The sequence below is a fragment of the Myxocyprinus asiaticus genome, chromosome 12 (assembly GCF_019703515.2).
Source record: "Myxocyprinus asiaticus isolate MX2 ecotype Aquarium Trade chromosome 12, UBuf_Myxa_2, whole genome shotgun sequence".
Classification (NCBI taxonomy): Eukaryota; Metazoa; Chordata; class Actinopteri; order Cypriniformes; family Catostomidae; genus Myxocyprinus; species Myxocyprinus asiaticus.
The window spans coordinates 25,365,767-25,379,799 of NC_059355.1; the positions used below are offsets into that span (position 1 = coordinate 25,365,767).

At 36.2% G+C, this 14,033-nt stretch overlaps 1 protein-coding gene across 1 annotated transcript in view; it reads left to right on the top strand.

The window, feature by feature from the left end:
• Positions 1 to 27: 27 nt before the first annotated feature.
• LOC127449185 (unconventional myosin-VIIb-like) overlaps positions 28 to 14,033 on the top strand; it is a 38,646-nt gene continuing 24,640 nt past the window's right edge. Inside the window, exons 1-12 of the mRNA XM_051712433.1 lie at positions 28 to 2,614; positions 2,803 to 2,904; positions 3,000 to 3,146; positions 4,477 to 4,661; positions 5,201 to 5,322; positions 5,717 to 5,859; positions 6,363 to 6,476; positions 11,011 to 11,164; positions 11,256 to 11,332; positions 11,790 to 11,909; positions 12,611 to 12,753; positions 13,057 to 13,267. Coding sequence (XP_051568393.1) covers positions 2,597 to 2,614; positions 2,803 to 2,904; positions 3,000 to 3,146; positions 4,477 to 4,661; positions 5,201 to 5,322; positions 5,717 to 5,859; positions 6,363 to 6,476; positions 11,011 to 11,164; positions 11,256 to 11,332; positions 11,790 to 11,909; positions 12,611 to 12,753; positions 13,057 to 13,267 — 1,536 coding nt within the window. The 5' untranslated portion in view covers positions 28 to 2,596. The remainder of the gene's footprint in view (positions 2,615 to 2,802; positions 2,905 to 2,999; positions 3,147 to 4,476; positions 4,662 to 5,200; positions 5,323 to 5,716; positions 5,860 to 6,362; positions 6,477 to 11,010; positions 11,165 to 11,255; positions 11,333 to 11,789; positions 11,910 to 12,610; positions 12,754 to 13,056; positions 13,268 to 14,033) is intronic.

Genomic DNA, 14,033 nt, shown 5'->3' on the forward strand with positions numbered 1-14,033 from the left:
GTTTTGTTTCATTGTAAGAAGATTAATGGAAGTGTTGAAGTCTTTTTTTTTTCTTTTTTTTTTTCCGTGCTTTTTTGCAGACTATAAGTGAATGTTCTGAGTTTGAATAATTATTTGACTCTTTTGTACATTTTGTATCTTCATTCTTTTTTAAACTGGATACTTTTCAAAAGTTTTTTGTTGAGAGAATTGGTTTGGTACTAAATGCACCTCACAAAACTTTCCAAGTGAGTCTCTCTCTCTCTCTCTTCAGCCAGAACTTCTCTTCAGCTCTGTCTTCTGCCAGTACAATTTTTAATATTAATTAATGTAAGAGGAAGGTATCTCGAGATTAACACAAGATTAACCCTCATTTTCTTACTAAGGGTTAACAGTAGAAGAATATATTAAAAGAAGAAAAAGGAAATGTTACAGTCATAGAGTATAGAGAGATGTAATGCTAAGTATAAATTATGAACCACACTAAAACAAGCAAGCATATTTTTTTCACCAAAACAGAGGTTTATCCACCATTAAAGCTATCTCTCCAAAGCCCTGTGATGCTGATATTGCATACTCTCTTAAGTGGAATTTTATCCTGTAACCATTCAGAAAAAGAATTGAGAATATGATACAGCACTTTTTTGTATTTAATTTCTTAACTTGTGTAGTTTGGATGGTGTTTGATTAAAATAGGCCTTGCAAGGCCACCCCATCACTGCCAGAATAAATCATTTTGGAAAAATGTCACAATCAGCATCAATTTTCGTGTTTAAAAATACATTCGATGAAGAAATACCTTCAAGTTCAAGGTAAAATGAATGAAATGTGAATAGATATTCCTACATACATCATTTCTAAATTGATTGTGGGAATGAGTCCAAGAGTTTTATCTCATCTTGGTTCTTTGATTCTTCCATTAGTTTGTGGTCAAACACATTTTAATTTGATCAGAATATACAGTACTGTGCAAAAGATTTAGGCACTTGTGAAAACTGTTGCATAGTGTGGATGTCTTCAAAAATAATGCCATAAATAGTTTTCATATATCAATTAACGTCATTCAAGGTGCAGTAAACATAAAACAAGCTAAATCAATATTTGGTGTGACCACCTTTGCCTTCAAAACAGCACCAATTCTCCTAGGTACACCTGGACACTTTTCTTAGTTGTTAGCAGATAGGATGTTCCAAGCATCTTGGAGAATTCACCACAGTTCTTCTGTCTATTTAAACTGTCTCCATTTCTTCCACCTCATGTAATCCCAGACTGACTCGATGTTCAGTGGGGGGGGCGCTCTGTTGGGGTCATGCTATCTGTTGCAGGGTTCCCTGTTCTTTTCTGTTCTATTATATTTGCAAAAAGTAATGTTTGGGAGTCTAAAATGTATATTTCCTATTGACACACTAAAGCTGAAGATATAAATAACCATCTTAAGACAAATGTAAAACACTTTTGCACAGTACTGTACATTTAGGTTTTTTTGTCTTGATTGTTTTGGATCAGAATTCACATCTGTAAACTGTCTGTCTTCTGGAAAACTCACATGAAACAGTATACACCATATGTCCCTGGTCAAATATAATCACTCTACCAATGTAGTGCGGTATTGTTTGGTGGAAATATGACTTACCAGAATTGCTCCACCAAGGGTAACTATGACACCTCTGATATTTACAGCTTGATTGCCTGTTTATGAGCTCAGCCATCCATGCGCTGTCACACAGGTCCAAAGGTTCAGCACTTTACCTTTATGGAGGAAAAAAAAATAGACAGTTTAATCTGTTTTTATTCGTTCGTTTCATTGATTTAAAGTTCATTGACACATAGCGGGAATTGTCTTTTGTAGATCTACACTGCTTTTTGCCAGAAATTTTACAGGCTTTGATTAAGAGCCTTATATCCTTATTATTGTTCTCTGATGTGGTTTTGTGGCATTAATAATTTGGCTAATAACCTTTCCTTGTTTCTATTTGCATTTCATGATACAGAGGGCAGAACCTCCTCTATCATAACTTATTGATGCACTGGTCAGGGAGCAAAGTCAAAGTATCATAAACTCCTGTTGTCCACAGTCAGACACCTAATGACACCTAATGCCACCTCTTCTTACTGAACACTTGGACTGGGGATCTGTTCTGACTTCAAGGAAGAGAGACAGAACATATATTACATAAATTTTTTTTTTGCTTGTCACTAAATACTAAATCCACAGGTAAGGCAGCTGACACTGTTTTGTTCCATTTTGTACATCCTTGGTAGAGTTTTGCAAGTAAAGGCAGATGTTTTAATTTTGTCATGGGTACTGTACTGCAAATCAATTCTGGCTGTTATATTAGGCCATTTAGGATTTATTTGATGTATTCCAGTCTCTGTTGATCCATTTATGAACTTGAAATCTGCACATATGATTCACTAGTTGGGGACGTTACTTAAGTGATTTGCTGACCTTAAGTATGCCTATAAATGGTTGAAATGGTTTTGCTTGAGTGTAATGGAAATAACAGAAGTGCTGGTGCATTCTAGATGGTAAATTTTTTCTGGGGTGGTAGTGACTGATTTAAAATGTTCTCTTTTTTTGTCAAATATTCAGACTGGGGGAGGGAAGGACTCAGTCATGGTGGTTTTAAGAAAGGTAAATAGTTTGAAGCATTTGCTGGCACTTGTTTTACTTCATGAATAATGTGTGTGGCAATTGAAATTTTCAGGCTTTCAGGTTAGGCAATATTAAAACAAAACCTTGCGTTTGATTTTCTTCATGTAACATAGATCATTGGTTATTTTTTTTATATGACATCTTAAAATTCTGACAAACTGCTTTAGGGAGATTATGTGTGGTTGGATGGCAGTGATGGGGTTTCATTGGGAGCTGAAGTCAGACTCTCTGACACTGGCCAAATGCAACTCATCGATGATGAGGGAAAGGTAATATATCTGAAGCCAGAAGTCTTTCGATTAAAAGAGAAATGCTGTTGTCTGTGTAAGTGTATTGTTGATGTGTGCTATGGTGCGATTTCCAGGAGCATAAGATTAAGAAGGAGAGCTCTCTGAAGCCCATGCATCCCACTTCTGTGAAAGGTGTGGATGACATGATACGGCTGGGTGATCTCAATGAGGCTGGACTGTTACGGAACCTTTTAGTGCGTTTCAAAGCGGGAATCATCTATGTGAGTAATTAAACACCATATCAAATAAACCGTTTATGAATTAGTAAAAAAAAAAAAGAAAGTGTGTCCTGCTCCATCACTTTGATTCACCTTGACCCAGAAACTTATTTTGAGTTTTATGCATTATGTAAAAGGAAATGATTTAAAATGAATATATTTCAGCAACGGTTTGGTGTACAAATAATTATATTCCTTTAGTAGTGCTCAAAATGTGTTTTGGGGTCAAAGTGACACAAAGTGATCAAAATGGCCGCATATGTTTGTTCACATAAACTGCTGATTACTATAAAACCAGAGTGGAGTTTATGGGATTATATTATCCAACTTAATGAGTTAATTTAGCTGTTCTTTGCCCTTCCTGTTTAATATCAAGTTTTTTTCACATAGATACAACCAGCTCCAACTTTAATGAGAGGATCATATTGTTATTTCAGACTGACATGGCTGACATCTTTACCCATTGTGTAGTTAATCCAACCAAATATATTAAATATGCATGTAATTATTTGACGAACCCAGCTTTCTTTCCTTTGTTTGCCATATTTCCCATTGAATCAGAGAGTTGCGACAGGACATGTAGAAGGTCTTGCCCATTTCTTTTAAAATAGCCAATAGTTTTTAGTTCACATTACAGCAATGAACCATGATTTGATACTTGCTACAGTGTTGCCAATGTCATGGAGAACCTGGAAATATCAGGGAATTTTTGTATTGTTTTTCAGACCTGAAAAAAACAACAACATGGTAATAAAATGTCAATAGTCATAGAAAAGTCATGGCAATTTTTATAATGCATATATATTTTTGTTGTTTTTCCCTGCTCTGAAATATTTAATGAGCTTGAAATTGCTCTTAGGGTAAAACTTGCTTGCGATCCAAAATGATTTTTCAGTGAATTATTTTTGGGATTCATTTTTTTTTTTTTTTTTTTTTTCAATGTAGTCGTCAAAATGGTTCACAAATTGGTCTAAGTTATTTATTAGGAAGTTGATCTGAGTCAAATTGATTTAAAAATAAATCAATATCAAGTAATCACAAGCACCTGCAGGAAAGGTCATGAAAAGGTCATGGAAATGTGTTGGTCAAAAAGAGTGGGAACCCTGTTGCTAGGTGATGCAGGTGTTATTAGGTGGAAGGACATTCTCATTCTAGAGGGCAATTGATTGGACAAAACTCTGTGTAGTGTAATGTGAGTCATCAATAATATTGATCCATTTCCGGAAAGAGAGAAAAGGCATAAGTCTTATAAATAGGCTAAAATGTCATTTTTATACTCTTTCTTTCTTTCCTTCTTTCTTTCACTCACTAACTTAATCTCTCTTTCTGTCAGACATACACAGGGTCCATTCTGGTGGCAGTTAACCCTTACCAGTTGCTGCCCATATACACTCCAGAGCAGGTGGAGCAGTACACAAACCGGCGTCTGGGTGATCTCCCCCCTCACGCCTTCGCCATTGCAGACAACTGTTTCTTTAACATGCGCCGGAATCGCAAAGACCAATGCTGCATCATTAGGTCATCCAGTCATTTATACCTACTTGGTTTAACTGGCCTCTTTTAGTTTGGGTTTAAAACACATTTATTACCTTATATTGATATTTCCAGCTAATTTACTGTAAGTTAGGACAAATTACTTGCTCTTTATTTCTGCCCCCAGTTACAAGACAGATTTGATAGTCATAAGACAAAAAGTTGAAGGGATAGTTACAATTCTGTCATCATGCAGTCACTCTCATGATGTTCCAATATGACTTCCTTTCTTCCGTGGAACACAAAAATAAATGATAGGCAGAATGCCTCAGTCACCAGTCATTTTCATGGCATCTTTTTTCCATGCAATGAAAGTAAATGGTGACTGTAATTCTGCCTACCAAATCTGTCTTTTAGGTGGGGGACAGAAATAATGAGCAAGTCATTTGTTTTATGTGCCACTGGCAGCTGTGCAAATACTCTGTATGTTGACTAAAAGGTGGACTGACACTGTAACATCAAACATCTGTCACATGTTCTGTTTGATGCATTCTGAGAGTGTCTGTGTATGTTGTGATTGTCAGTGGGGAGTCTGGAGCAGGAAAAACAGAGAGCACCAAACTAATGCTGCAGTTTCTTGCAGCAGTGAGTGGACAGCGCTCCTGGATTGAGCAGCAGATTTTAGAAGCCAACCCTATCTTAGAAGGTACAGTTAATTGATTTGTGTGGACACCAAAGATCCCATGAAATGGCGTTACAAAAGCAGTTTTCTTTCCTGTGTTGACGCATTTCCTATTGAAACAGGAAGCTTTGGCCGGACACATCGAAGGGCTTGCCCCTTTCTTTTAAAATAGCCAATAGTTAGTGATGTTAGGGAAAGGGACATTCTCATTCTAGAGAGTGTTTTATTTGACAACTATCTATGTAGTGCAAAATGAATCATCAAAATTTTAAAGACTGTAAATTTTAAATGCGTATATGTGCGAAAGAAAATAAGTGGGCTAATATTAGGATTTCATGGGGTCTAGAGTTTGTTCAAGTTTTCCAGACTTATGATAATGACAAGCATTTCAATATTGACATGAATTCTTATTTTGTAGCTTTTGGTAATGCGAAGACCATTCGTAATGACAACTCCAGCCGCTTTGGAAAATACATTGACATCCACTTCACTAAAGGTGGAGCTATAGAGGGTGCCCGCATTGAACAGTACCTGCTAGAGAAATCTCGTGTTTGTCGACAGGTAAACTCCACTGATATTATCAGAGATTATAATTAAATCAGGGTTCCCACAGTAAAGGAAAACAATTTAAAAATTGTAATTTTCCAATGTTTTCCATTGTACATATTCATGGCAATTAATAAAATCTTAAGTCAGGGCAAAGATATGAATATACTCTATTTTTCCTAGTTATGCTTTGCTCTAAAATATTTTGGCAACATATTGCCCCTGGGTAAAGTACCAGTATGTCTGATTTGTTAGCGAATCATTCTTTTGAGTCATTTAAATTTAAAGATTCAGTAGAACCGGTTCAGAAATCTGTCTGAATGATTCATTAGCAAATCGGTCTGAATTTCGAAGATTTGTAAAAAATTGGTATCCACTTATTACAAATGACTGGAAAGGTCATGAAAGGTAATGCAAATTCATTGTTCAAAAAGTGTGGGAACCCTATGCTATTATGTTTTAAAGTCTTTTAGTAGAACCATATGATCACTAAATAAATTATAGTATGTTTGGCACAGGCCCCAGAAGAGAGAAACTACCACATCTTTTACTGCATGCTGATGGGCATGCCACCTGACCAAAAGAAGATCCTGTCACTGGGAAATGCTGCAGAATACAACTATCTCACCTTGGTAATGATAATCATGAAGTGTTTATCTTAACAGTTATATATGTCATCATTGTTATTTGTATAGTGCTTTTCACAACACACATTGTTTCAAAGCAGCTTTACAGAAAATCATGCATTAACAGAAAATAGGGCTGCACGATAATGGTTAAAATGATAATCACGATTATTTTGCTTAATTTTAATCACAATTATTAATCACGATTATTCTGCCCTTTGAAGTTTTATTTATTTATTTTTATTGCAGGGCTGCACGATTTAAAAAAAAAAAAAAAAAAACAAGTTTCTTGTATTGTTCTAAAGAAGACTCGTTACATGAGTCGAAACATTAACCAATGGTTTTGGATTAAAATTATTGTTGGAGCAGTGAGTAAGTGTGCAAGTTTTTTGTTTTTGATTTTAACAGAAAAGCCTAATTGTGAGTTGATGGATAAATTAGGTGTATGCCTGGCTAAATAGTTGAGTCTTTAGTGTAGACTTAAACTGAGTGAGTGTGTCTGCATCCTGAAGAGTGTTAGGGAGACTATTCCATAGTTTAGGAGCCAAATAGGAAAAGGATCTACCTTCTTTTGTGGATTTTGATATTCTAGGCCAGAAATTTGCGATCGTAATGAACGTGATGGAATATAACGTGGTAGAAGGTCACTTAAGTACTGCAGAGCTAGACCGTTCAAAGCTTTGTACATAGTTTACAGAATTTTTAAATATGAAATTTAACAGGTAGCCAATGTAACAATGATAAAATGTGGCTAATATGATCATATTTCTTGGTTCTTGTCAGCACTCTAGCTGCTGCATTTTGAACCAATTGAAGCTTATTTATTGAACTTGCAGGACATCCTTCCAGTAATGCATTACAGTAATCTAGTCTTGAGTTCATGAATGCATGAATTCGTTTTTCGGCATCAGCAACAGAGAGCATGTTTCCTAACTTAGCAGTATTTCTGAGGTGGAAGAATGCTGTTCTACAAACAATGGAAATATTATTTTCAAAGGACAGATTGGTATCAACCTAAGTTCTTCGCTGTAGAAGACGATGTAACAGTACATCCATCAAGAGTCAAATCATATTTTAGCAGCCTATTTTTGAGAGGTTTTTGGTCCAATAATTAGTAGCTCTGTTTTGTCGGAACTGAGTAGAGGGAAATTTCTGGCCATCCAATCTTTGAATTCATTGATACACTTCTAACTTGGAGAACTGTGAAATTTCGTTGGGTTTCGAAGAAATATAAAGTTGGGTATCGTCAGCATAACAGTGGAAACTTATCCCACAATTCCTGATCATTTCTCCCAGGGGAAGCATATATAAGGTGAAAAGCAGAGGCCCTAAGTCCCTATGGCACTCCATACTTTTGTTTGATTTGACAATTACTCATTTACACAGACAAAGTGGTAGCGGTCTGCTAAATAGGACCTAAACTATGCTAATACAAGTCCACAAATGCCAACATAATTCTCAAGCCTATTCAAGAGAATGTCATGATCATGGTGTCATGGTGATGTCATGGTGTCGAATGCAGCCGCGATCAGATGATAAGAGCAAGTCATTTGTAGCTCTGATAAGTGGTCTCTGTACTGTGATGGGGCCTAAATCCTAACTGAAATTGTCCATATATACTGTTTCTCTGTAGAAATTAATATAGTGAATATAGTTGGGAGGACATTACCTTTTCTAGTATTTTCGACATAAATGTGAGTTTTGAAATCGGTCAATTCTCCAGGATCAAGCTGTGGCTTCTTAATAAGCAGTTTGATAACTGCCATTTTAAAGTTTCTTGGGACATGTCCTAAGGATAGCGAAAAGTTAATAATATTAAGAAGTGGTTCTGAGATTACAGGGAATACCTCTTTTAAGAGCTTAGTTGGTATTAGATCTAACATACATGTTGTGGCTTTTGATGTTTTGATAAGTTTTGTTAGCTCTTCAAGACAGATGAAGAATTGAAGTATTGAAGTTGCTTGTGAGAAAAATTATGAGACACTTTTTGAGGTACTGTGACAGATGATTGCATAATTCCAATTTTATTTCTGATGATTTCAATTTTATCAGTAAATAAATTCATGAAGTCATTATTATTATGCTGTGACAGAATATCTGGTTCAGTCGAGGCTTTATTCCTAACCAAATTAGCCACAGTACTGAATAAACACCTAGGAATGTTGTGGTTATTTTCTATGAGTTTGCTAAAATATGCTGACCTGGCAGCTTTTAGTGCCTGTCTGTAGCTACAGAGCACCACAATATACCTCTAATTTTGTATTCTTCCATTTACGCTCCATTTTCCGAGCTGCCCTCTTGAGAGCATGAGTGTGATAATTGTACCATGGTGCGGGGCTTTTTAGGGGGCCAAGCACAGAAGGTGCTGAAACCCTATTGTATCTGTTCTGATTTTCTTATTATTATTAGAGGGCCAAGCACTGAAGGTGCTGAAACCCTATTGTATTTGTAATGATTTTCTTCTTCTCATTCTCTGCCCTAAAAGCGTATGGGCAGCAAATACCATAAGGTAAAAAGTCATCAAAATGGCAGGATGGTCCTAAAAAACCCCCACTACTCAGGCGCATACCCATCCCTAGGTTGTGCTATAATAAGCATTTCCGCTAATATCTCCACAACCGTAAGGGCTAGAATCAAAATTATTTTTTCCCTGATTCCTTGAGTCAACCCTACAAACATATATCTCCAGTTTCATTTCCGTCTTTAAAATTTTTCCACCATTTTGAATTTTTTGAAAAACCTACTTTTTCGAACCTAGACCGTTTGCCCGATTCACACGACACTTGGTATCATCTACAGACCCTACAGACAAAAAGTTATCAAAATAATTTTGATATGTCAGATCGTTCTGAAGATATTAGCGATATAATTCCTTCAGTTGAACACACTTTAATTCATTGATCAATATCTACTCAACACAAAAGTCCAAATATAACAAAACCTGAAACACCTAGTCAACAGGCCATGTTGAGAATGCATGCAAATTTTTGTTCAGTTCTACCCATAGGGGGCACTACAACAAAAGAACTATAATAACTCCTCAGTTGTTTGATTGGCAAAGTTCAAATTAAATATTAATCTTCTTTGGTTCAAGTGCTAACATATCCTTAACATATCGAAAATCAAAACTATCAAATTTCAGCACCTAATAACTTGAATTGTGAATGGCCAATAGTCATGAAAGTTATTATACACAAGAAGGGTCTCTACATAAAGCTGTATATAATTTTTTTTGAGAACTGGCCACACGGTGGCACTATAATAAGCCAATTCGTGTTTTTGCTAATAACCCCAGAACCGTATAGGCTAGAATAATTTTTCTCAGCTTCTCCAAATTCTTCAGTGCCCCCAAATCATATGGTTACATATGATTAAACCACTTTGATTTTTTTGAAAAACCTACTTTTTTTAACTCGTCCTTGGCCGTTTCCTCAATTCACATGAAAATGAGTATACATCATCTACAGACTCTCCCGACAAAAATGTATCAAAAGAATTTTGATTCGTTAAGCTTTTCCGAAGATATAAGCGAATACTTTTTTGGGTGTGGCCTTTAATTACTAATTAGCCTGTATCTTGTGAGTGAAAAATTCAAACTTAACAAAACTTAAAACACATTGACAAGAGAACATTCTGAGGTCACATGCAAAATTTCATAAATTTTTTATGCTAGCGGGTGCATATTAAAGTGTCTGATATTGTTTTTGCAATTTCACACACCTCTTTAACATTATCTCTAGTGATCTCCGACTGGTGAAGCCAGACATCATTAGTGCCAACATGAATAATGATTTTAGAAAATCTACGTTTAGCATTAGACAGCACTTGTAAATTTGATCTGATGTCAGACACCCGAGCCCCCAAAATGCATTTAACAATAGTGGCTGGAATCTCTATTTCCACATTCCTTACAATAGAATCTTCTATAACAAGGGCGCTTTCAACATGATTCTCAGTGGGTACATCACTGAGTGGGACGAATCGATTAGAAACCCTAACAGGAACGGGAAAGTGGTGTCGCTTTACTGAGCGAGTATGCTGCCAAGACGTCACTATAGTAAAGCTGTGGCATGCAATGCACAAAGTGATAACATGAGTGGATGCCATGACTTAACACAATTGTTTGTTGTTGTTGTTATGGTTGTTCTTGAGCGGCGAGGGTTTGAGATTGATGTGAATCCCTCATGCAATTGTTTGCTGTTGTTGTGGTGGTTCCTGATCAGCAGAGGTTTGAGATTGATGCAATAATCTGTGTAAAACATAGAGGAGAAAACAAATGCACGCAGTTGACATGCGAGATGTAGACAAGTGTGAAAAAAGAAAAGAAAAAAGAAAAGAAAATGGGTGCTCGCAGTAGTATACATGCAGTTGAAACAGTAGAAAAGCAAAATAATTAAGCATGCGGAAATGTGTACATGTGTATGTGTGTATATATATATATATATATATATATATATATATATATATATATATATACAGTATATGTATATGTCATTAAGCATCATCATCCATAACATTAAACCTGGTTATGTTGTATTAGGGTCAGTGCACTACATGTGAAGGACGGGATGACATTAAGGAGTATGCCAGCTTCTGCTCAGCAATGAAGATTCTGACATTCACAGAGAATGATACCTGGGAAATTAACAAGCTTTTAGCTGCCATCCTCCATCTGGGGAATGTAGACTTTGAAGGTGAAGAGTACTCAAGGGCTAAATGCAAGAAAATTTTGACTTCAATTAATCAAGTTAATGCTTATTTTTGGCTTCATTTTCAATTTTCAAGTCACCATTATGAACAACATGGAGGGCTGTCATATTCTCACTTCTTCCCATTTCAACATGACTGCACAGTTATTAGAGGTGAGACGTTTTCACATCTATTTAGATAATTTAGCTATATCACACATGCAAGAGTGCTGTTGTACTGAATAGCTGTGTGATATCACACTTACTGCAGAATCACAGCCGTGCTGATATTCAGTACAACAGCCCAATTGCAAGTGTTATATTGTTTTTTTACAACAGCTCTGTAAACAAGAAGTTATGATAATATCAAATAACATTTAGATGCAATATGGTCAGTTATTTAGTCTATTTTCACTCATCTAATGAAAAACAAGCTACACACAGACTGAGAGCAACAAACACAGACAAGCAGAGTTATACAAACCTCGTAGCATCACAGTGATGTTATACTAAATGTCATGTCAGCACTCTTGAAATGCTGGTTGTCTAATCAGAGTTGTATAATTATCTTTGAACTATTTTAACTCTCTGCCAACAGCACAATCAAGCGCATTAATCTGTGTTTTTGCAGGTTGCCCCAACAGCCCTGGAGGTGAGTTTGACACAGCGCTCTCTGATGACCAACAGGGAGAGTGTGACTAAGCCTCTGACCTCAGCGCAAGCAGTGGATGGCAGAGACGCCTTTGTTAAGGTTGTGCAAGTAAATATTGAATTCACTGTTTTATAACAGATCTGGTATAGGGGAGATGGGGGGCAATTGTATCATGTTACAAAAAATAACATTTTACATTTACAACTTTTAATGTTAAAATGTATTATTAATTAAATAATGTATTATTAAATAATTTATTTATTTATCACACATTATACATTTGCACATATACAGTGAAATTCTTTTTTTTTTTTCACATATCCCAGCTAAGCTGGGGTCAGAGTGCAGGGTCAGCCATGATACGGCGCCCCTGGAGCAGATAGGGTCAAGGGCCCAACAGTGGCATCTTGGCAGTGCTGGGGCTTGAACCCCCAACCTTCTGATCAATAACCCAGAGCGTTAACCGCTAAGCCACCACTGCCCCTATTATATGATGAAATTAACTTTAACCACGATTAATAAGTGCTGTAAAAGTATTATTCGTTGTTAGTTCATGTTAAGTAATGTAGTTAACAAATACAACCTTTTTTTACCATTTACAATTTACAACCTAAATTGTTACCAGTATTTCTTATAAGTTTATTAATGGTAAAGTTACTTCTGATACATTTAAATGTAAATTTTAACAAAGGATAAAGGCAATTACATTTTTAGTAGTGTGAGTTATGAAGAAAAGAAAAGTAGTTGCCCCCAGTCTCCTTCACTCTATTATAGAGTTCTCATATTCTTTGTCTGTGCAGGCCATCTATGGAAAGCTATTTGTGTGGATTGTGGAGAAAATCAACATTGCCATTTTCAAACCGCCTTCCGATGACCCCAAAAATGTCCGGCTTTCAATCGGTTTGTTGGACATTTTCGGCTTTGAAAACTTCAACAAAAACAGGTTTGTAATGTAAATGCATGCATGTGGTCTTTCTCTTGGGGAATCTTAGGTCACACTTTATTTTACAGTGTCTATGTTACTGTGCATTTACATACAGTAGCTAAGTTCAAAGTAAAATGAATTGCCTACATGCACATACTGTACAACTGTTTTGTGCAGGTGTATGTAAAAAAAACATTATTATAGTCATTACTAGTTATTAATTTTAGTTAAATGTAATATCTGGAACACGGACACTGTAAAGTATAGTGTTGCCAAATCTTGTGAACATTGTTGACTTAATCTTATGTGTGATTCCTGCAGCTTTGAACAACTCTGCATTAACTTTGCCAATGAGCAGCTTCAGCAGTTCTTTGTGAAACACGTCTTCAAGATTGAGCAAGATGAATATGCTCGTGAAGACATTGTCTGGAAAAACATCAATTATAACGACAACCAACGCACACTCGATGTGCTGGCCATAAAGTCTCTCAACATTCTCGCCCTTATTGATGAAGAGAGTCACTTCCCCAAGGTTGTAAAATGTATTTCCTCTTGTTTACAGCATAATCTTACCTTTAAAGGAATAGTTAACCAAAAAGCAAAATTCTCTCGTCATTTACTTACCCTCATGCCATCCTAGATGTGTTTGAATTTCTTTCTTCTGCAGCACACAAATGAAGATTTTCAAAAGAATATCTCTGCTCCGTAGGTCCATACAACGCATGTGAATGGTGACCAGAACTTTGAAGCTCCATAATGCACATAAAGGCAGCATAAAAGTAAACCATATAACTCCTGTGGTTAAAGCCATTTCTTCTGAAGCGATATGATAGGTGTGGGTGAGAAACAGATTAATATTTAGAGGTGCTGTAAGCGATTTTAGCATTCTGAAGCTTTCATGTGACTGAGCCATTGAATTTGCCATGCCCCCTCATTCCAAAACCTCGCCCTCCAAAGATAATTATGAGATGAAAACCGACCAAAAGAGCAGTATTGTTTGTTCCTTTGGCTGTCAAATTCAACAGTGGCACTATAGCGACCTCAACTGACAAACATTATGAATCATAGCCTCAGAGATCCGCTTCAAATACAACACTATGAGAACGAGCAAAATGATTGACAGGTGAAAAGCGTCAATGTCCACGGGCACATTTTTGTTTGTTGTTTACAAAGTCACAGAGACCGGTGAGGTATCTCAGGACACTTATCTCATTAATATCTTTAAGGGAGTAAGAACATTTTTTGCATACTTTTCCATGAAAAAAAATCACTTTAAGTCCTTTTTAATATAAATCTCC